This window comes from Arctopsyche grandis, chromosome 9 (assembly GCF_051622035.1).
Source record: "Arctopsyche grandis isolate Sample6627 chromosome 9, ASM5162203v2, whole genome shotgun sequence".
NCBI classification, from domain to species: Eukaryota; Metazoa; Arthropoda; class Insecta; order Trichoptera; family Hydropsychidae; genus Arctopsyche; species Arctopsyche grandis.
Window position 1 is genome coordinate 21,582,652 of NC_135363.1, and position 22,715 is coordinate 21,605,366.

Genomic DNA, 22,715 nt, shown 5'->3' on the forward strand with positions numbered 1-22,715 from the left:
GGAGAGTGGAGGTTGGTAGTGGTGGTGAGCGGTAGCCGCGGCGCGTCGCTGCGGTGGCGCTGGTGGCGGAGTGCGCACGCGCGCGCCCGGACGCCATACCCTCCCACCAGCGCTACACCGCTCTTCCTACTACTTGTACTCGACTCGTACTCGTACCACTATTCGTACCACCGTTCGTACCAGCTCCAGCACGACCACTTCCGCGCTACGATTTTATCCTCACCCCCACCACCACCACCCCACCGCACCCCACTCCACCCCACCCCACCCCACTTTCACTCTGACAGTGTCGTTTTCCACGATCGCCACTATTGCTATTGCCGGTGCTAGTAGTGAGAGTGTCGTCGTCGACGCCACTGACACCGCGGGGCTCCGCTCGTGCTAGCGGCCCCCACCTTCCCCCCTCCTGTATAGGGACGCCCCCTCTCTTCCCCTGGGCCCCTCGGCCCACGCCCCCCTCTGCCTCTGCCGGCCGCGGCATGTGTGAAGCCGCCGCCACCATGCCCGCCACTCTGCCCCTCAACACCAACACCAACACCAGCACCAACCTCGTCAGCGTCAACACTAACACCAACACCAACACCAACAGTGACGACAACGACGATGGCCACAACTCCAAGCCTCTGGCTTTGGCGCTCACCAAGCCGGCCGACTCGCTCGACGAACACTTGCACAAGTTGGCCCCTCCGCCCCCGCCCCACCCCACTCCCCCGCACTCGAACGGCACTGGCGACTCTCCAGACCCCCCGCCGCCCCCCGACTCGGCCGCCCCCCAACTCACACAAACAAACACTGAGCGACCCCCCACTCCCGTCGAACGTCAACAAGACCCCGCCGCCCCCACCCCCCCTCCAGAACCCCCGCAGGCCGCCCCCGAGCCTGCCGCCCCCACCCACAACAACGTGGACGCCAAGCGCGACGAGCCCGCCCCCGCCCCTGCACCCCCATCCCCATCCCCGTCCCCCAAGCACGACCCCCAAATCGCCCCCAAGCACGAGCACCTCAACGGAGACGAGCCGCCACCAGCACCACCAGCACCAGCAACAGCACCAGCAGTCCCCAACTCGGCTCCGGCTCCGACGGTGCCGGCGCCAGAGAACGGCCTCCCGCCCTCGGACCCCCCCGAGCGCGAAGGTGCTTCTGCGGAGGATTCCCTGCGCGCGCCGCAAGTGGCCGCCGCCGCCGCCGCCAGCTCGCCGCTGCAGAAGAAGACCGAGATCAAGCCCAAGTCGACGCTGAAGCTGGCGACCGTCACGCCGACGCTGTCGAGGAAACGCAAGAGCGACGCCAAGTCGCCGACGAAGACGCAGACGCTGAAGAAGGAGGGCCCGAGTCCCGCCAAGAAGCCCGCCATCGCCCCCAAGGAGAGGTCCAACGAAAGCGCGTCGACTCCGCTTCCGCTGGCGGCCGCCGCCGCCGCCACCTCTAAAGCCACCCTCGACGGTCGCCTCAGCAAAAGAAACAGGACGAAGGTAAACCATCCGAAAGCCACGTCACGTCATAATCGACGTTGTAAACAAATCTCACCTTGTCAAGCTATGCAATGTTTATGTTTACAACTTTGATATATATTGTAATAATATTTCATTTCAACTGTCGTATCGTCTAAATGAAACGATGCCTACATCTATTCATACACTAAGAATGATGCTTGTATGTTGCTAACATACCATTTTATCAATTCGAGCGAGATATGCTATTGATGATTTTCTGTTGGTGCAAAAAATTCAGACATTTAAATTCATCACGGATAGATTATCTTTTAAATCTAATTGAAAGTATCTCATTTGTACTGCTATTTCCATATATACATGTTTTTCATTCCATATTAACCCCTTTTTATTTCAAATTGACATTGAAAAGGGTCAATTTGGATTGAAAAACCTTGAATAACATTCTCAGAATATAATCATCTTCCAAATCCTTGTTCTGAGAAAATCGACTTTTTCCATAAAGTTAATTAAACTGACCACCATATGAAATATGTAAATCATTTGTGTTTTCGATTAAAGTATAAACAAGTGTTTTTTCAGTAACAAGCAAGGAGGTAACTAACTTAATACGTATTGAAATCTTTAAATCTTTAGCTTGGTTTGTAAACAACAACATGTTGAAATCTACCGAGTTGCATTATTAGGTTAAAATACCAAATTTTTACTTCTGCCACTGAGCCAACGACATACTGTTTAAACTGTTTCATTGACAACACTGGGAAGTATGGATGCCAAATTACTCGACTTTTAGTAGTGCAACTACCTTTTCAGGTAAGAATGGATACAAGAAATTTGTTAGACTAACTTTCAACTCAAATAATGAATCCTTACTCAAGCAGGTACTCAAACTACCCAAATACTTAATAAGTGAAACGTAAAGGAGGTTTGTAAAAATGCGAGTAATTTGGCATCCCTGCCAGGAAATGATTTTTAAAAGGAGATAATATATGAGCCATTACATTTGAAAGTAGCGAAAGTCCAATTTTCAGTTCCAAAAACATTTTCTGTTTGATTTAATTCACAAATTGTTCACTTCTTTTAATTCGATATGTCTAGAATCTCAGAAAAGCAGAATAAACATACTTACTGGCCACCAGTATTTTTAAATATTGTCAAACATTGATTTCGATGTATGTATGTAGGGTTTTGGACCGTTCAGGTTATAGAAACTAAAATCGGCTATGTTCATTCACAGAAAAGCTAAACTAGCATTGAATTAATTTAAAATGTTCTGCACTTTTAGGTACAACCATATCAAAGTCCAACACCAGAACTGGCTATAGTCACAAAGCTTTCCGTCAGTCAAGGCAGATCTACACCTACTAAACCTAATGATGATAAACTAATTGTATTTTACAAGTGAGTGATATTTTTCGCTTAATTTTGACGTGTTTTTTTATTTTAAACATTTTTATAATAATATTTTGCTTTCTTTTTATGTATAGAAATGAATTTTTGGCCGTACGAAATGCAGAAGGAGGATTTTATGTGTGTCAAACGATGCAGAATGTTTACCGTTCGACGAGAAAAATTAAAATACGTTGGCTCTCGCAAGACAAATCGGGAGATCCGGCCGGGGAGATCTATAAACCAGATTTTTATGATATAACCGGTAATTGTTTGTGTACAAGCGATGTTGTAAGTCGATCGGCGGAGGTGGTGTTTAACGCTAATTGTAATTTTGCAGATATTGAATGTGTTCTTACGACCTTATCATTGCAACGTGCCGGTAGTGCAGGACTTAAGCTCGGAGCGGCGGAATTGGCTCGCACGCAAAGTATATTGGGTAGAGCGTTGGCCGCAGAGCGAGGAGAACCAGCCCCCGACACCAGCGTGACGGAAGAGCATCCCGACGGACGTATGTTGTTAACGTTAACTGATCGAATGCACTGTTATATTTAAATTTAATCAATGCAACAGTGTTGTCAAACTCATTTTTTTTTTTTTATTATGTGTTACAGATTGTTCATATTTATGATATGTTCATAAAACAGTCGAGGAGCTGTGATGTTTTTTTTTTTTTTGATTAATAATCTTATTTTATATTATTTCAGTTGATCTTTCACTTTATAAAGATGAGTCACAGTTGGAAACGAAGAAAAGAAGCTCTCGCAAGAGACCGTATTCCAAATCCTCTCCCAAACATCCTAAAAGTGATACGAATAGTAGTTTGAGTGATTCAAAATCGTCGCCCAGAAAGCAAAAAACTCTTTCTCCGAAAAAGAGAAAAACACGAACCCCTTCCAAATCAAAATCACTGTCCAAATCCAAATCTGCCAAGAAAACACCGGCAAAAGACAAGCCAATCATTAACAACAGTCTGCCTCCTATTAGTGCTCCCACCACTAACAAGGTAGGCATGATCCAACGGATTTATGGGAATGTACGTATCATTCATTTACTCATTTCATTTTCATTATACGCATATATAGTGTATCCTTATTGAATTAGTTTTTTTATTCTTTTTATTATGATTTCACTTTACATTGAAATTTGCACAATGTCAAATTGTTTGTTTGCTTTGTACTACGATTAATATGTCTATTTTGAATCCTTGTTATTTTAATGATTTTAGCTCTTAATTTTGAGGCTTGCACTTTCACTTTTGTGAATTGAACATTTTTTTAAATGAATTGGGTATTTTGAACTAGTAATAATGATAGTATATGTATATGAAGAAAAGTATCATTTCCATTATCATCGGCACAATTTTCATCATTTCATCTTTGTTTGGCTTTGAATATGCAACTCGGTAAATCTATTTAAATCAAAGCAGTGGCGTTTGATTTATTTATCAATATCAATGGTTGATTAAGTCAAATTGCTCAATGAGGCTTTTTCGTTACTCGAATGACCCATTCAATATATGACAACCATGTAAATATTCATAAATTTGTTTTGGATGTTTGATTTATGTAAAAAAAAAACCCGAGCTGGCATATATACATTCATTATAAGCTTGCTTTTTTTAATATAACATTTGCCTAACAAAGCTGATTCATTTTGTACATAGTGTGTAGAGTGTGCAAACTTATCTTTTATGTATTTAGATTACCTCACAGCACAGTTGTAACTTAAGTTTTTAACCATTGTGTGCCCGACCCGATGCCTAAACATGTTTTGAACTTGAAATATATGTATCTGTTTGAAAAGTGTGTCCGTTATGATTTTTTTGGGTATTAAATGATAATATTTGTATATGAACTAAAGTTAAACCTGCTTCTTTTAGTAGTTTTTTCTTTAATTCTAATTATTTTTTTACATTTATACGCATCTTGCATTTAATAACGCGATGAATATTTTTTTGTTTATCTATTAGACAGCCACAACTCCCGGAAAAGTTATGAAAACGTCAAAAAAATCTACACCTAAGAGTACTTCAATGAAAAACTTTACGACCAGGACGAAAAAGACACCCAAGAGTACTCCTTCTAAAGGTAAATTTGTGGCAAAATTTTTTCGTCATATCGTTATCGATCGTTCAATATTTCATAATTACGATTTGTGTTTTCAGCTGCTGCGGCTGCGAAGGCAGCACAATTAGCTTCAACACCATCAACGTCGACGGGTAAAACTACCAGAACTCCGAGAAAACCGCCTTCCAAGAAGTAGAATGTGAAAGTTTATTATTGACTTAGACATCAATTGTGTATATCCATCCAAACTTGTTGCGTGAACATGCATATTCATATATTCGGGATTTGCGAGTTGTATGTTAATTAGATAAGAAAATTTGCATGTTTATGAAAATATAATATCTGGAATGGTCATTATTCAACAGAGAATATTCATAATGAAACACAGCCTTATCTATCTGACTAAGAATTATCAAATTTTCTGTATTTAAAAAAAAAATGCTGTGTGCATTTCTCGGCGACATTTAAACTTGTTTATCTCGTTTCCATTGTGTCCTATCTCTTTACAAGGTATCTGACATTGGAAATCAACGGGGTATACGAGTCGAATGTTAGAAATGTGCATTTGCAGTATCGGTACAAATCATTTAATGGTGTAGACGTAAGAATACAGGATTTTTAGCGTGGCAATTTATTTTTGAATAAAATATATATAAATATATTTATAGGGTGTATAACAATAAGATGCTCATAACAATTAATTAAAAAAAAATGTATTGTTTGATCGCACGTTTCCGATATAATGTTCTCTTTGTTGATTAATATTCTCAATTCATATCCAAATTATAAGATATACAAAAAAAATGCAATATAAATGTTATATACAATAATGTATGTATACTTTTTAGTGATCAAATTTCATTGTTCAAAATGAAAAAGTATTCGACTTTGAAGTCAATTTATTTTCGGCATTAGAAATTAATTGTAAAATTTGATAAAAACCATTTGAAATATCTTTTTTGCAATCACTATGTGGTTGCGGATTAATGTGCGTGTACTTGTGTATTGTGTGCAAGTTTACATTTTAACAAGTATAGCTGCTATTTTATTGAAGAGCATCTCGTGCGTGAAAGGATTATCAGGATATGTCATGGCGAAGTTAAATATGCGTGAGTTAAATAGTTTTATTTTATCAACGCTGTATCTTGAATACCGCAGCCAGAACCAATATAATAAATTGATTAATGTTAAGAATAATTCTTATTAGATATTGAAAATCTCGGAGCAGCTGCAGTTTGAAATCTGCGCGTTGATGTGCAGGATCGGCCAAACCGAATTAGACATATGACAAAATTTCTATTCACAATTTGCAACGTAAAATATTGTTTTTAGATATATTATATATATATACATTGATTATATGTATATAATATGAAAGAATATTTGCAGTCAAGATATTTTAACGAAATTGTCAAAAGAAAATAATAAAAAATTAAAAAAAAAAAATGTATCACGCAAGTTTTAATGTAATGACGTTACACATATTACACACAAATTGTACATTTTAATAAAAATAGATGATTATATAAGATTATATGATTGCGGTGAACTATAAAAATAAAATTCAAATCTCTTTATAATTACGATACGATTGAATTTAGATAATATAAAAATATTAGTTTATAATTAGGTCATTTGATGCGAACATTTCACAAATACTGGTGTGTTAAAATGTTAAATTTTAAATAAATAATAATAATATAATAGTAAATAAAGTGAATCATCCATTTTAACAAATGTTGAAGCGATGTAGTGATTGTGTATTGTGCAGTGTTGTTTTTTTTTTTTTTTTTTTTCCCCCTAGAACATAAGAGGCATAAGGTATAAAAGTAAGATTTACATCAATTTTGCATTTCTTTTATTGTCTGCAGGTGTCGAAAGATATGTTCGACGGGTGTTTGATTCGGACCGACAGCACGCTCGGAAGAGTTTGTGCGATTTATGTAGTAGTAATCAGCTTGAAAAAATCTCAACAGAACATTAAAATGCTGACATTCATAGTCGAATATATCTAAAAATGTGTCTGCGATACACTTTCGATCTTGCCGTCGGTCAGGCTCCATCGGATTATGCAATTGTAACGATCGGTTACGATGAGTATTGTATTAGTAATTTAGTTTTTACGATCCAGGGAATGTTTTATTTATTGCATAATATTTCATTGAAAAAATTATTCATTTGTTTTTAGTTTTCCACTTTGTTGATGTTTACTTTGTGAAGTATTTGCCTACAAAGTGACGATTTGAATGGATTTTGCAATTCCTTTTTGTCCGATACATATATATTATATATATATTTTTTTGTGAATTGTGATTTATATTTTGGACATAAGCAATCTTTTTTATTTAATAAAAAAAATATTTTAATTCGTATTATAGTATTCAGTGAATTTCAATTTATATATGTGCCTACCAACACAAATAATAACAAACACATGTATATATAAATACATTTATACAAACACACACACACACGGACACGGACACATATAATTATAAACAGAGTAAGTTTAATATAGATAATGTATATAATTGTTATACTAAAATTATGATTAATAACTTCATTTTTAATTATTACTTTATTTTTCTTTATAAAATAGTCAAGGCAAATGAGTTAGAATATATTTCGAGTACGTAACGTTCGGACATTTCATTTCGCCCGGTTACATATTCTTACACTTTCCGTCATGTCAATATGTAAATTGTTCCGTTGAAGCAGTATGTATTCGCGCACATTAACGATAGACTGGTTCGTTCACACACATTTCAGTGTTTTATGATTAAACCCCCGTTTTGTTCGATCGACTGCACATATATCACAAATAGCGTTAACATTGTCGAAATGAAATGTATCTATAATACATTTGGAAACACTACATCGGGTTGGAGTGGCTTTTTTGTATAAGAGGATGTATCGAAGCGTTTCCATAGTTTGGAAATATCCTGTTGATGTAGATCTCGTATTTTACACAAAAAAATGTTACGTATTTTATAAAGAAACATGTAAGCACACAATTTTATGTCAATTGATATTATTTATGAACGAATCGACCGCAACGGTTTTTTTGATTTTACATGTGTAGAAAAATTTTGACAAGTTTTTTCGATTGTTTTTGTGACTTGTAATTTTTTATGAATTTTATCAATATTATTTGTCACAAAATGATGCATATCTTGGAAAAGTGTTTTGTTTTATTTAAGTATTAATTCAAAATATGCCATGTGCCATGTTTCAAAATAAAAATACATTGAAATGCATTTTTTTTTCATTATTATTTTAACCCATACGAGTTTGATTTTTTCTAAGTTTTGATTCTTTTACGAAACTGAATGTGTGTTTGGTGGTTTTGCGCTATAAAAAATGCAACAGAAATGAATGGTGAATTCATATTTTATGTATGAACGTATTTAATCTTTCCGTTAGGGTACTAAAGAAATCTCATTCAGCGGTAATGTATTGTACATTAGTTTGCATACATATATGTACATACATTGTAATGTTAAGTGATTAAAAAAAAAAACACTTATCAATTGGTTAGTTTAAGTATTTTTGAAAGACAAATCCCCATTGCGTTGAATGGAGTCAAGACATGGATGCTAAAAATACATGTAGAAAGGAACATAGTAAATGCTGATAATATAAGCTTTTGAGATGTGTTAGAATCTCTTGGGCAGCGAGAAGAAACAATGCCTCCATCCTGCAAGAGCTAAGGGTTGGCGATAAGCCTTCATCCATTTGTCTTAGGTGTGTCCTTCAGTTCTTTGGGCACATCGTGAGGCAAGGACATATCGGTCATTCTCGGAAGGACGATCCCCAACTAGATGGAGTGACCAGGCCATGGCTGGTACTAAGAAAATAGTGTCACTGCGAGCTGTAGGACCATTTTGAAAGGATGGGAAAGAAGAAGGTGCTTTCGAAATGTGGTGCTGGAGTCAGATGCTGCGTATTCCATGGATCACAGGACGCACGAACGTCATCCACAAAGAGCTGTCAGTTTCAGACTTCATAACATGTAGGAAAATAATTCTTTCCTACTTTGGCCATATTGCCAGGAAGGATGTGGAGAGTCTGGAGAAGCTGGTAGATAACAGAAGACGAGCAAGAGGACGGTATCCCATAAGATGATCTGATCAAATAAAAGAATTGACGGGTTTGTAAATAACTTGGACTGGAAGGAGTGGAGGTGGTTCGTTCACTGGATTTCAGATGATAGAATTTACCACGACACTCAGCATTGAACAAACGCGAAAGAATAGGATTTTAATTCAGTCGTAATGATTCAATATTAGTTCATAAAAATTTTATATACTCTATATATATAAATTATACATATCATATAAATTCTAGTAGCCAAACATGCCTGAAACATTCACAACAAATATGTATATATTATGTATGTTCAATTGGTTGTGTACTCGGCTTAATAATCCAAAATATATTTTGCAATAATTTGTTATTGTAGCATTTCGAACAAGTCTTGGCCCTACATATGTGCATACATAATAGATATGCCAGACTAGCCTGATTGAATCTGTGCGTGTCCAGATATTGAACATGCTGGAGTAGTCTACCGAACCTGGTTTTCATGTGTGCACAATAGGCAAGGCCACAAGATCTGTGCGTGTCCAGATAATGGAAATGCCAGATTAGTATCACCAATTGCTGCTGCTGTGTTCTATAACTTGTTCTTTAAAATAAGGTATACGCAGTAGATGAAGTAACACTCTCTAGTGAGTAGCCGAGTCAAGAACAACTTTGACCTTTCATTTGGATCCCGAACTCCCCTATACCCAACAATATGTTACTGAGGGCAACAAATGTAAATATTTACAGTGATACTGAAATAATTTGAAGCATTGTACAATAGTTGAATCATAGGGCAAACATTGTGTGTTCAGGAAGTATCGAAATAAAACAAGTTAATAAACCATATAGGGATTTTATTTTTGTTTCATCTAAACAGTAAAAATAATATAAACATTTGAAACATTACAATGTCTACTATTGATGATTTGTGAAAATTTTAAAATACATTACAGTTTAAATTTAATTTTTCATTTGTTTATTTATTTTTAAATTCAAGCAATTGAATATTGATATAATATATTTAATTTTTTTCTTTTCATACTCTCTCCCTACATAATCATATTTGATCCAGTCATCATTTACATCACGAATGTTAATAATAATGAGATGTTTATTTAAAGCCACAAAATAAAAATATATCAATAGCACTCGTAACATATTGTCATCATGAAGGTGCAAATCAACATCACCATTCTATATAACAAGTTAAAATTCTCTATAAAATGTCATAACAACATATTCATACTATATCGATCAATTTCCCTCTTATTTATAATCTTAAATATATATATATCATCATCAATAACTAGCAAATAAAAATATATATATTTCTAAAATTGTACATATACATTTTTGGTCTTCTATCACATGAAATTGACACTTGTAAGGTTCTACATCACGTTAAATCGCTAAAACGGTGGATGTAAGCGGAGATAAATTAGCTGTGCTCCTCATTGTCATTGTCTACACACTAGTGCAGGTTTTCTCAACTCTTTTAAATGCTAGTAGCGATGATATAATACTAGTTAACTATGGATCTAATATCGAGTGTAAAACCCACCTTCATTTCATAATAAAGCCAATATACAAATATTACATTATAAACATGTCGATGTCTGTTTTTATACTTTATTGCTTATCAGAGTTTTTTGATCATAATGGTGCTTATTACATCTTTAAAAAGCTGTGGACAACTTTCAGGTGCACTGGTTGAGAAACCCACTCTAGCGGAGCATTAAAACAAATTTAGAAGACTATCCAGATGAGTGCAGTTTTATAAAATTAATGACATTGCAGTGATGTGTGATGTGCAGGTGCAAATTGCTGCAGTATTGGATATTTTACACTTAATCTTATTTTCACATGATTTTATTCATTTTAGAGCAACGCATGATTTATACATTTATTTAATATTAAAATTGTGTGTAGATCCTTTAATTTATTTGTCAAAAACAGATCTCATCATTAGAGTAAACTTCCTCTTCTACGTTCTAGAAACTCCTACGTATAATTTGTATTTATTTTTTGTCTATGTTCTTTCAAATCATATATTAATATTATTTTAAGAATACAACAATATAATTTACTAAATGCTTTGACCTAATATTATTGATATAAATTATTTTTTCTTTCATAATTGTGCATATTTGAGGGTACACATAAAAAATAATTTTGTCAATATGTGAAGAAGTTATGTACCCCAAGTATGAAGCTGTAAAAAATATATTAATATATAATGAATAAATGATAAATGCACTGGTGTATGTATGCATCAGCTGTAGTATTGTAGAATTAGTTGATATGTTTACAGACGATATATCAAGTAAAAGCTTGAGATGGTGGTCGATAGCCCATTTACAACGCGGGTTAGTTCATGATATGTTAAAAGTCCAAATATAGGATTGGTAAAGTGAGATAGTTTTCCCAAAATCGTGTAGTCCATTGGTCGTCAACCACCGATAAATGTTTTTAGAATATATAATAAATAAAAAGCATTATTATATTTTTTTCTTAAAGTGAATTCACATTGACATACACATATTATAATTTTACTATTAATATCTCTACGCCCACGAACAATTTTAAATAGGTATATATTTTTTTTAATAAATACATATAATAGATGCATTTTTTTTTCTCTAAAAGGGAAGACAAACACCAATTTCAATACAAACATATGTGTGTGTATGATACATTGAATTGCATTAAGCTACATACATATATGATGATTTTAGTACGTATAGTAATCATTTTATTATTATACATTGATGTTCATAGAAGAGCGGCTCATTAAAACCTACAGTAAAACTTCATTCACATTTTTTAGAAAACATCCATTGGAAAAGTGCAAAATGTAGAAAGACAATCAAAAACATTAAATGTATAATATGTATGTGGGTAAAGGACGGTAAATATTTACATAAATGCATTATATGCTACACGTACACATATAAAATTATAAAAATTATTTTTCTGTATATATAAAAAATACTGAAAAGCACACCGATTATTTGTGTCGATTTTTTTAGTAAGTTGGATGAAATGATAATAGATTATTAAAATGATTCTTAAAAAATACATGTTTATAAACAATAGAAATTCATTCCTAAGAGCATGATCTACATAAGTGTTGGCCATAAAATAAATAAATATGCTTGTAAGAACTACCGAGAAAACTTTTTTTTTAAACAATTATCAAAAGTCAATAATTGACTCCATGGCCAACACTCTTATATACTGTATTTGGTATTAAATCGAATCTAATATAATCTATTTATGTATTAAACTATTAGTAATTATACTTCAAAAGAAATTTCATCACATTAAACGTTTCGTATACCTCATTTTATATTTTAAATATGCAGTGAAATAGTTGTACACGATTTGATAAATGTTTTGAACCATTTGAATGCAAACTTAGGCTCAAGGTTGCCAACTCGCCTGGATTTACCTAAGGTTAAAAATCAGTCGATTATTAATATGTATTCCAAAATGACAAAAGTATTCAAATTTGAAATATGTTTTGCATTTTGTTGATTCTTCTAGTCAAAACGCCCAGGTAATTGAAATCTGGAATAAAGTTCATTATATAAAAGTAGGTTCATAATTGGCAACCTTAATTTAGGCACTACATGAAATGATACAAGAAAGAGATGTGCTTCGATAAAGTATACATACATTAATTACAAATGGTTTTTTTTTTAGTTTAAATAAGATATACACAGGACTTTAATTAAACATATACGTTGTCAGGTGATTTTTGTGTGTGTGAAATTTGGCAATAATCATTGAGAATCGATTTAAGGAATCCTGATATCCCTGGCGTGCACTGGAGTGGTATCTTCAGGGCTGGGACTATCATCTCGGTGTGGCTTTACCCTCACAACAGAACGGCGCGTGGATGACTCGGGGATCGTAAGGGGTCCTATGGTGTATTGGGGTCCGATCATTGTGCCATCATTCAAACGCATCTTTTCCGGATCATAACCAGACTTTGTAGACTGTGATGAGAAAACAACACCGATGTTCAGTTGAGGTATGTCGTAGAATACGGTCAATGTTAGCATGACGAAAACTAATCCCACCAGAAGATAGACTGTTGAAGAAATCATTCAATTATTCAATGTTCATGAATTAAACATATAAAAAAAGATTTATTTATACTGACAAGTAGTTGCCACTTTGTAAACAGGACGAAGAGGTTGATTCGGAGCATCTCCCGGAATGTAATCACCAAGACCAATCGTTGTCAATGAAATAAAGCAATAGTATAACGAATCCAAATAATCCCATTCCGGTTCCAATATGCTAAAGATTGATGCCGGTACGACCAAGAAGAAAATCAACAGTAGTGTCACTAAACAAATAAATACAACATTAAACTACAATTTTATAAAGGTATATTAAATAGTTTTGATCGAGATAAGGTGATGATTGTGTACCGAGGATAGACAAATGTAACAATCTGATGGTAAATGGTTGATATAAGTGTCCCAAACGAGCGTTCAACGCTCTCAAGAATGCCGTGGCCGGACACAGAAGCCTTTCTACCAATGCTGCCATCAGCACAAGAGTCATGGGGATTCCTATAGCCGCATACATTATACAGAAGATTTTGCCCATGCGAGATAGTGGTGTCACGTGGCCATATCCTGAAAATAAAAAGTGTAAGATTAAGAATTAGACATGAAAATAATCAGATTAGATTTGTATTTGGGTTAAAAACCCTCACTTGTGTTGATAGATTACACTATGTTTAGTATTACATTATATAATACAATGATTATCAGCTTCGGTTTGTGATTCTATGGAGAATTAATGCTTTCAATTTATGATAGACATAATAAAATATATATTAGGGTAATGAGGGAGGTATTAATCATGTATTATATTTTCATGAAATAGCCTATAAACTCGGGAATACATATTAAATTATGGAAAGCCTCACGGTCACTTTATATTGCGTTTTCATATTTATGTTCGAACGCAATAAAGAAATATATCCGATAAAATGAACTGTGTTGTAGAAATAAACTACCCCTTTACGACTAGCGGGAGAGCTATGAAATTTATTCCTCTTGAGCTTATATATACTGTATGTATATCTAGCTGTGCGTATTATATTATATATTGAATAAAATTCTAGAATTTTACTACTCTTTATAATATTAAACATTTGAAAGGAAATTTCTTACCAATAGTCGTAACAACCGTGCTCGAAAAGAACAGCGATTGTCCGAAGCTCCAATTGGGTTCTCCAGATACATTTTTCGAAGCTGATACCCCTCTGTTTCCAGCTTTGACGACTTCTTCAATTAAGGATTCCAAATCATCCTCTGTGAACAAAAATGATAGGAAATATTGAAAAGTATGACCCAGAGCTATCGATATATTATTAGAATACTTTTTAATCTAAGGGACCTTTAACTATTATGGTTACCTGACAACTCGTTCACAGATTTTCCGTAAACCGATGATGCGCTCCAGGCATTACGTATACGGCCAACTCTTTCTCACCCCGTCTGTTCACCATGATCTTGTTTACTATGCCATTATGACGTATGCAGCCATCTCTTTCACAGACCGTCTGTTGTCGGTGAAAAAATGGTATGTGAAAGAGATAATGGCAGAGTAAACGAGATCATGGTGAACAGACGGGGTGAGAAAGAGATGGCCGTATACGTAATGCCTGGAGCGCATCATCGGTTTACGGAAAATCTGTGAACGAGTTGTCGTGTCACCGCCAAGGACACGTGACGTTCCATGAAGCCAAGGACACATCGTCATTTCATTCCTTTCACCCCCAAAAGTCATGCACAAGAGTTTGGAAATGAGTAATGATTGAGAATTTGCAGACATTATCAATTGCACATCTTCGAAATTTTACATTTTAAATGCCATTGTAATAGGATAACCGAATTGATGACGAGGAGTGAAGCCTGGTTTTTGAAGTATGAACACAAGTTCATATTTCAGCATTTTCATTATCGATAATATTCCTTTTGATGCGACGAACAGAATTTTAATCCGAGTGCTATGTGCATCCGTCTGAGATTATGAAAAGGACATAATTCCAACGTCAATCTTGACTTTGAGATTAACGTCGGGTCGTTAAGAAACATCACATTAAAACGTTAAGTGCCAATGTTTCAAGGATAATATCTGGCAGCTTAACATCTTTTGGAAATACGGCTACGTCATGGCTTCCACCCCTCGTTCAAGGCAACGATCCAAAACGTGTTAATCGTCTCTGACCTACTTCATACATACATTAACCCGATCGATTCAATCAGCATTCGATTTTATTTCGATACCCCGATCACTATCATAAAATATATTATTTCCTATTGTGTCTGTTGACCTGAATTCAAGCCTACCGGGGACCAGGGGTGTACACGTTAAACCGTCAACACCAGTGCATTTTCCGGATTTGGGTCGGCAGCTGGCAGGGGTTGATGCACCCAGTGCATCACGCTGGGTAACCGGGTCAAACTTCCTAATCAATAAGATGCCTCGCCCGTATCGCTTTTATGCAATTCCGTTAAAGGTTAAACGATCATACGCAATTTCAACGGTTCATGTTTGCCGAAGCAGCAACAGTTGTTTGGCTCGGCTCAAATTAATAAATCTCATAATGGGCATGTTGACTTTGTTCGACCCCAATGTGTGCGAACTATGGGGTTTAATCGAACGTAAAAATTGCAATATAAGCTCACGGTTTTTGGGTAGTTCAATATTGAGAGATTACGTATGTGTGCATATACATATATATTTACATATTATATTTATGTAACTTTGGGATGGAGTTCAAGTTTAACTACCGTACACGTACTCGGTGTTGTTGATTTAACGAGTTACTCTTCCTTTCTATATGTGTGTATTACGCTTTAAAACACGATGAGTTGGAAGTTTCAGTTCGATTTGCGGATGGCAGATCGAAGCTTGATTCGAGTGGGGAAATTGAATTAGAAAGTAATTCTAACTGTTTCAATTACATAGATTGAAGTGGGATTGGTACATTGTTAGAATGGTTACTTCCACAGATGGCTAAGTATAATACTACTTAATACATTTTCTACCAAACGATTCGATCTTATAATGAAAATACAGTACTTACTTACTGTAGGGATTCCAAAAATACCGACATTTATCAATATCGGTACTACCGAAAAAAATTGGCCACCACCCGTAGTACCGGTGCCTACTGGTATTGATTTATTTAATTTGTGCAATCAAATTTAATCAATTACCAATAAAATTGTGATTAGCTTTCGGTCTATCATTATTTAATTTATTTATATGTAAATATTTTCTTAATTACAAAATAATGTTCTTCTACATACGCCGCGCGAATTACCGATCAATGAGTGTCAAAAAAATAAAAAATAAATATTTTTAAGAATTTTTGTGTTGAAGGAACGGTTTTAGCTTTGAAATATTATATGTATATGTTAACACTTTACAATTCTAGTAAAAATAGTTATCAAATTCTAGTATAAAAAACGAGGCGACGAGGCTTTTCATTGTCAGTTTTAAATCAATATATGAACCGTTATATTTGAAAATGGCGGATGCCCAATTTTAAGTTCCAAAAGCACTATTTCTTTCACTATTTAAACGCAAAACATTATATTTAATTTTTTGCAAGATATTTCTTGAAATGAAGAAAAGTGGACTTACATACATACATATACTATATTCATATGTATTCGGAAATTGTCTAAGGTATAGGTGCGATATTTTTGGCATTCTTTATTTTTGATTTTGAATTTATGAAACACTTAGCGGCTCCTTTGAATAGCAGGTCAAGAAGGATGTTGAGTTTTTACTCATTCTTCGACGTTACAAACTAGCCGATAGAAGATTTTCTTCTAAATTCAAAGTAATTCAATATACATAAAATTAAAATAATTATATTCGGTACTGCCGATAGTATCGAAAGTAGAATTTTGGCAAAAAAGACGGTAGAACCGGTTTCGGTAGTGCCGGTATTGGAATCCCTAAGTAATAGAAATCTACCATACGCATTTAATATTTGACATAATTTTAAATTTATCAAATTAATAATACATATGTATTATTTACATACATACACATTTACTATGTATGCTTAACGAAATGAAATTTTTCGGGTAAAAATTTGAGAAATCAAAGTCCTTGATAATAGTTTTAGTATGGATTCATCAATCTAACAAAATAAAATAAAAAGTAAATATTTCCCTTCTCCATATGCGTCACAGTTTATGTACATTCATACATACATATGTATATGGCGACATTACTGCTACCGATTCATTATATATTATATTAGATTAGTTTGTGCCCGTTTATTTCAACGGGTGGCTTCGGAAAGGAATTGATACACGAATTAAAATAAAGTTATATATAAATATGGTGCAAGGTAATTTATAGGCGCGCTCGCGTATTAATAAGTAAAAAATCGAGTGCGCTCATTAAACGCTCGAAATGATGAATGAATGTATGTATGTGTGTGTGTATTCGTGGATGTGTATATGTGTGTACGCTCCCGCGCAGCGCATCAGACGCTGACGCCACCCGTTCCAACTCACTCAATATCAGGAGCACATATCAGACGCTCCACCCCCCCGCTTTCCCGCGTCTCTTCGACACGATCGGTCGTCAAGCCATATCAATATGCACAGCATATTCTCCCGGCATTCTAAAATTTGTTTTTTTGAAATCTCCTTACTTGTCCAAGCATCTGCCACATACATACCCAGAATCATACATGGCATCCGTTTTTATATATATATATTATTATTATTTGTTATCGAAGACGCAAATAAAAACCTTGAGTAAAAATAAATAAAAAAAGCCAAAGCCTATAAATTTCTCCATTCAGAAAATAAAATCAAAACATTTCCTTTTTCTCTTCAGATTGCGTTTGTAGACTGTATATGACAGACTCTTAGTTAAGTCCTTATTGATTATGAGTATTTTTTCTATATTCCATAACCTTCAAATGAATAATAAAGTGAGGTGTAGAACATATGTGCGTATTGATTTTATAACACATCTATAAAAAATCTTTTCAATGTGGATACTAACCATCAACATCATGATATTTGTCCAAAAAGTTAGCTTTAGTTCTGAGCAACTTCAATCGCGCCTTATTCTCCTCGGGAGCTTCCAGAATGGAGAAGACGAATCCTCCAGACACCAAGAAAGCCACGTAGAGTAATACATAGAAGAATAGTAAGAACGAACACCTCCTAATTCCACAGAAAGTCTTATCACAATTGTGCAAAGAGCAAGTCGTATCAGACGAACTGCTGGAGCATCCTGACGATTGCGTGGGATATTGTCCTCTGATATGTTGATTGGCCGAATCGAGACTTCCGTAAGCAGACGGTGTTCTGATTTCTTTCATTTTACGAACCGGAAGTTTGAACACCACCGGAAAACTACCCCTCGAACGAACGAAAGAAGCACTAGTACGGTCGTTTCGTACGCAAAAGCAGCACCGAGTCTGTGCAATTTAATAATATGAAACATATATACATATGTATGTAGCTACAACATACATACAATGTCTATATCATATTAAATATGCAATTCGAAGCAATTGTCTTTATGTTATAATTATATAAACACATATTGGTTATTATCGATAGCAAACACTTTTCTTCGACCTAGAACTAGATTATATGATCATTGGTAAACATCGAATATATACACAGTTCGATGAGTATCTATGGAGGTTCCACTTGGGTTATATTACATATACATATATACATATACATATACACTTCATCGATGTATTACATATATTGCCGTTTAGTATGAAAGAGTGCTACCAGGCGCTTGTAATCTTTTGAAAATTAAAAACAATGAAAACATTATATCAAATTAAAACACCTTACGTTCACAATGTACCTTAATATGTATTGGAGGAATAAACTTAATTTTGTAATCAAAATAATTAAGACTTCCTTGTTGATAATCAATGTTGATTATTATTTTAACAATTGACAATATCTATCACGAGAAAATGATTACGTCAATCCGTCATTTTGTTACACGTGTACATATATGTACATATATATATATATATATATATATATATAAAATAATAGTTTGATAGTTCTCCATTAATCATCGAGTAAGTAATTAGTGTTAAGTCACGTTATGACACAATTCGAGATAAAAATTTATTAAAACAAACAAAAATATTTATATGCACTCATTTTTATGGCACTTTTGTAAATATAATCTTAGTTTTCAAACTGTGCTACAAATCAAATGTAGTCGACAAACCTACACTCAAGTCTAAGACATGACTGATGTGACAGTGGACTTTTTAGTTGTAAAATAATACTGCGATTGTCGTATCGAATTTCTGGCCAACTTTGTTCTCAACAGGCGTTCTCAAACATTTTTTATACCAATATGTAAACATACATATGCACATATGTACCGTTTCAATTCAAAAGTTGAGTACTCGATACAGCGGCGGTTTATCTTATAGGTACATTGAAAATAAGCGCGTGCTTGGGGCCCCCAAACCTGGGGCCCCCCGAAATGGGCCTTTGCTACCAAAATTTACAACTTATAAATTATTATCATTGTCCACAATACGTTCGTAAGCCAAAAATAAATGAAATTACTATCCATTTTACATAGTATTTTAAAATAGTAAGTGTTTTATTCCAAAAACTATTATCGTTTCAAGTAAATATATTGTTTTTGCGTTTGCGACCAACTTTCTTGTGCGACGGGAGATCCGCGCGAGCGATTTTCAAGCGAGTGGTTATCCTGTTAGCGATTAACATTTGACAAGTAACCCGTTTGCCAAATTATGTTCTTTGTCTTAATGGACATATTTTTTAAATTTTATTTTATTTAAAATGTTGCCATACTGACAAATAATTATCCGACTCAGCATCATTATGGCCAAGGAAAAAAAAGGGTACAAGAATAAATACGGATACAAAAACAAAATAAAATAAACAGATATAATACTAGTACACGTTTACGATCTCAAACTAAACAATCCCTCAACCAGATAAACATATTTCAGATAAAGCGAATCCAAGCTAACAGAAATTTGGTTGAGGAGCTTGATGCCCCTTGCGAGAGGTGACGAAGCCATCAAATTGGTACGTGCCACAGGAGATGAGAAAAAACTGGCTGGGAAGATTAAAGCTCAATTCTGCAAGCATTTGAAGATTGCTCACTAAACCAACCTTATAATTGTAAATAGGTTTTTGAGCTCTTTTTCCTATTACGCTGTACATATTAACATTAGAATAATATAATACTATGATTACTAACAAAATTAAATTAAAATTGTAAAATAGAAAATGATCAGTAGATCAGTAGCTATTAAAATAGATATAAGATGTACATATTGTGAACATAATTTAGTAATAATAAAAAGCATTTAAAAATCAAAAAACCAATAACTTATTGAAATGTTTTCCCAAATATACTCTACGTCGAGACACGACTTACAGTATATTATGTATGTAACTTGTGTACAGAATATTTCAATCCGTTTATAGAATTTTGAGTTTTGTGCTTTGAAAACTAACAATTAAATAAATGGACTAGTAATTATTAGAATAATGTGAGCCTTATGAACAATAAGAAGCTGTAAAAAATCAAAATTCAATTTTGAAACTGTTTCCATACCTACTGATTAACTATTCGATAAGCATTTTAAAATTTAAAACCAAATAGTTACCACTTTTCAAAATTATTTATGTACATACATATATCTGTATATATATTTTTTAATATGTATATTTAAATCCAAAGCTTAAAATGCTTAAAAGCACGACAAATCTCATTTGGAATACAAGTTTTATGTTAATTACTACGGGAATATTAAGCTCATTCAGAATTTTGAAAAAGTTACGTCCACTCCGTGTTTGAATTGTATAAAGTTTAACTACCAATTAATTTTTGTCATATTTATTCACCTTGAAAGTAAAAGGACAATTTTCGAAACAATTGAACCTGTCACGAAAAAAGGGTCTTTCAGATATTTACTTAAATAAATTGCCGCCGAGTAAAAAGGTTTTACTTATGGAAGAGTTTTTTGAATAGACATAGAAACAAAAAGTATTTTTTCCAGCTAGTTGTACAAAAATAATGTTTTGTACAACTAGCTGGATTGAAAGGGCTTGGAATAGAGAGCAATGTATGTGTATAGAAATATGCTTCAAAATCAAAAAATACAATTGCTCTATAGAAAAAGTACAGTAATGTATTTGAAATAAATGATTAAAATTTTAGGTTTTAGAATCTTTGAATTTGGAAATTATCTTTGCTGATAGTATGTTTCATTGTATTATTTATCATTTTCGAAATGATGTATCGTTATCAGTACTAAAGCGACGGTACAAACACACGCACAGTTTTTGGTCGGGCTATTCCTGGACGATTCTCGACAGCTAAAATTTATCGGATGATTTTGACATTTAAAATTGACAGATAAGTGTGCTAAAACGATGGTCCGTACAACAATTTCATCGGTTAATAGTTGGAGAAACGCAATTTACGCGACAGATAAATCGACATGCCAACAGGGGAAAAACTTGACATTGAAAAGGAGAATCGATAGTCGCTTTATTTATATATTCATTTTAATACGAACGATGAAAAGTTGAGCAGAATAATAAAAGTGCGGCATATATTTTCCATGCATTGAGATATTTTCCAATTTTGGATAAAAAGTTTTTATCGATTTGTCAGTGTTTTAGTTTCAATCGAAATTAGTATTGAAGAAAAATGGAAATATTGAAGTTTTATTTTGTATTGCAATATTTACATACATTTACAATTGTATGGGGAGATTATTAGATATAGAAAAATGGCATTTTTTTTACCTATACATATGTATATGTCGTCATGTCAAAATATTGTTGCGTAGGGGTGGGCGGATGATCCAAATAAAAGGTCAAAGTCGTTTCACAGCATTTATTGATGATTAAGGAGATACACGCACTGGCAGTGCTCCGTCCAGAATGTCTGGATATGATCTTAGTACCTCCTTATAAAGGGACAGGCCGCTCAGTGTATCTTCGACGTCCGGTTACTTCCCCATTGTCTAAGCATGTACCCGGATATGTATTCCCACGACACTCAGTCCCACGCTATCGGTCAATTATGAGAAGGGATCGGGTGCCGCTTACTACGCCAATTCGGTGGCCATTCTTTAGCCTACTTGCACTTAGTCTGGAGATAATCCTTGAAACCAATTATAACGGCCACACAGTCTCTGGGATGCTACTCGGCCTAATCCGATTGCACTTACTCGGCGGTGTACGTAATAATATTGAGAGTAATTGATAGATTTGGGAGACCGTTTAAAGCAATTTTTGCAAGTTTGCGAACAAGAAAAATCTATGAATCGCTTTGTATAACGTCATTTATGACGTGCAAATGCATCACAGGCGAAGTAATTGTAGAGTCAGCGATTCTTTATATTATATATAAATAAGTTAAAACGGTTCAATTTTGTGAAAAACTTGAGTGATCGAATTATTTCCTATTTCGTGCGATTTTTTTATATGGAAATCGAAATCCAATTTCGGAGTATTCCGTTTGGAAAAATTTAATTTTGAGAATTGTCCAATTTTAACGTTTTACTTTCGTAAACGTTCGTTCAAAAAATTTTTTTGCTATCGGCTTTCTGACGAGTCATATTGTGTCAAATCGAAGAAAGGTTACGCAAAAAATCAAACGAAAGGCA

General features: G+C 34.6%; 2 protein-coding genes across 6 annotated transcripts; one reads left to right on the forward strand and one right to left on the reverse strand.

Annotated features, from left to right (window-relative positions):
• Nucleotides 1-8,159, forward strand: LOC143917419 (uncharacterized). 2 transcript variants are annotated; one of them, XM_077438925.1, is made up of 7 exons: nt 1-1,472; nt 2,737-2,852; nt 2,939-3,105; nt 3,181-3,351; nt 3,548-3,876; nt 4,813-4,930; nt 5,008-8,159. In XM_077438925.1, exons 1-7 carry the CDS (start codon nt 480-482, stop codon nt 5,103-5,105), a joined length of 1,992 nt encoding a protein of 663 aa, XP_077295051.1. In that variant the 5' UTR covers nt 1-479; the 3' UTR covers nt 5,106-8,159. The 2 variants fall into 2 exon arrangements, with proteins under 2 accessions (XP_077295051.1, XP_077295052.1); XM_077438926.1 differs by having other exon boundaries at nt 3,548-3,846.
• A 3,475-nt stretch (nt 8,160-11,634) lies between these two features.
• On the reverse strand, nt 11,635-19,341 carry LOC143916371 (potassium channel subfamily K member 1-like). 4 transcript variants are annotated; one of them, XM_077437443.1, is made up of 6 exons: nt 19,278-19,341; nt 18,065-18,654; nt 14,191-14,331; nt 13,438-13,647; nt 13,164-13,352; nt 11,635-13,091 (listed from the first exon to the last, which is right to left on the reverse strand). In XM_077437443.1, exons 2-6 carry the CDS (start codon nt 18,384-18,386, stop codon nt 12,796-12,798), a joined length of 1,158 nt encoding a protein of 385 aa, XP_077293569.1. In that variant the 5' UTR covers nt 18,387-18,654; nt 19,278-19,341; the 3' UTR covers nt 11,635-12,795. The 4 variants fall into 4 exon arrangements, with proteins under 4 accessions (XP_077293569.1, XP_077293567.1, XP_077293568.1 ...); XM_077437441.1 differs by having other exon boundaries at nt 19,274-19,341; XM_077437442.1 differs by having other exon boundaries at nt 19,200-19,298.
• Nucleotides 19,342-22,715: the final 3,374 nt, after the last annotated feature.

What these genes read in the sequence shown, in the direction of transcription:
- LOC143917419 (XM_077438925.1), top strand. Translation starts at nt 480, where the DNA reads ATGTGTGAAGCCGCCGCCACCATGCCCGCCACTCTGCCCCTCAACACC. An exon ending in GCAAAAGAAACAGGACGAAG is followed by an intron (nt 1,473 to 2,736) that starts GTAAACCATCCG and finishes CTGCACTTTTAG; the next exon opens with GTACAACCATATCAAAGTCC. An exon ending in GGAAGAGCATCCCGACGGAC is followed by an intron (nt 3,352 to 3,547) that starts GTATGTTGTTAA and finishes ATATTATTTCAG; the next exon opens with TTGATCTTTCACTTTATAAA.
- LOC143916371 (XM_077437443.1), bottom strand. Translation starts at nt 18,386, where the DNA reads ATGAAAGAAATCAGAACACCGTCTGCTTACGGAAGTCTCGATTCGGCC. An exon ending in CAAATATCATGATGTTGATG is followed by an intron (nt 14,332 to 18,064) that starts GTTAGTATCCAC and finishes TTTTGTTCACAG; the next exon opens with AGGATGATTTGGAATCCTTA. An exon ending in GTTACATTTGTCTATCCTCG is followed by an intron (nt 13,353 to 13,437) that starts GTACACAATCAT and finishes TTATTTGTTTAG; the next exon opens with TGACACTACTGTTGATTTTC.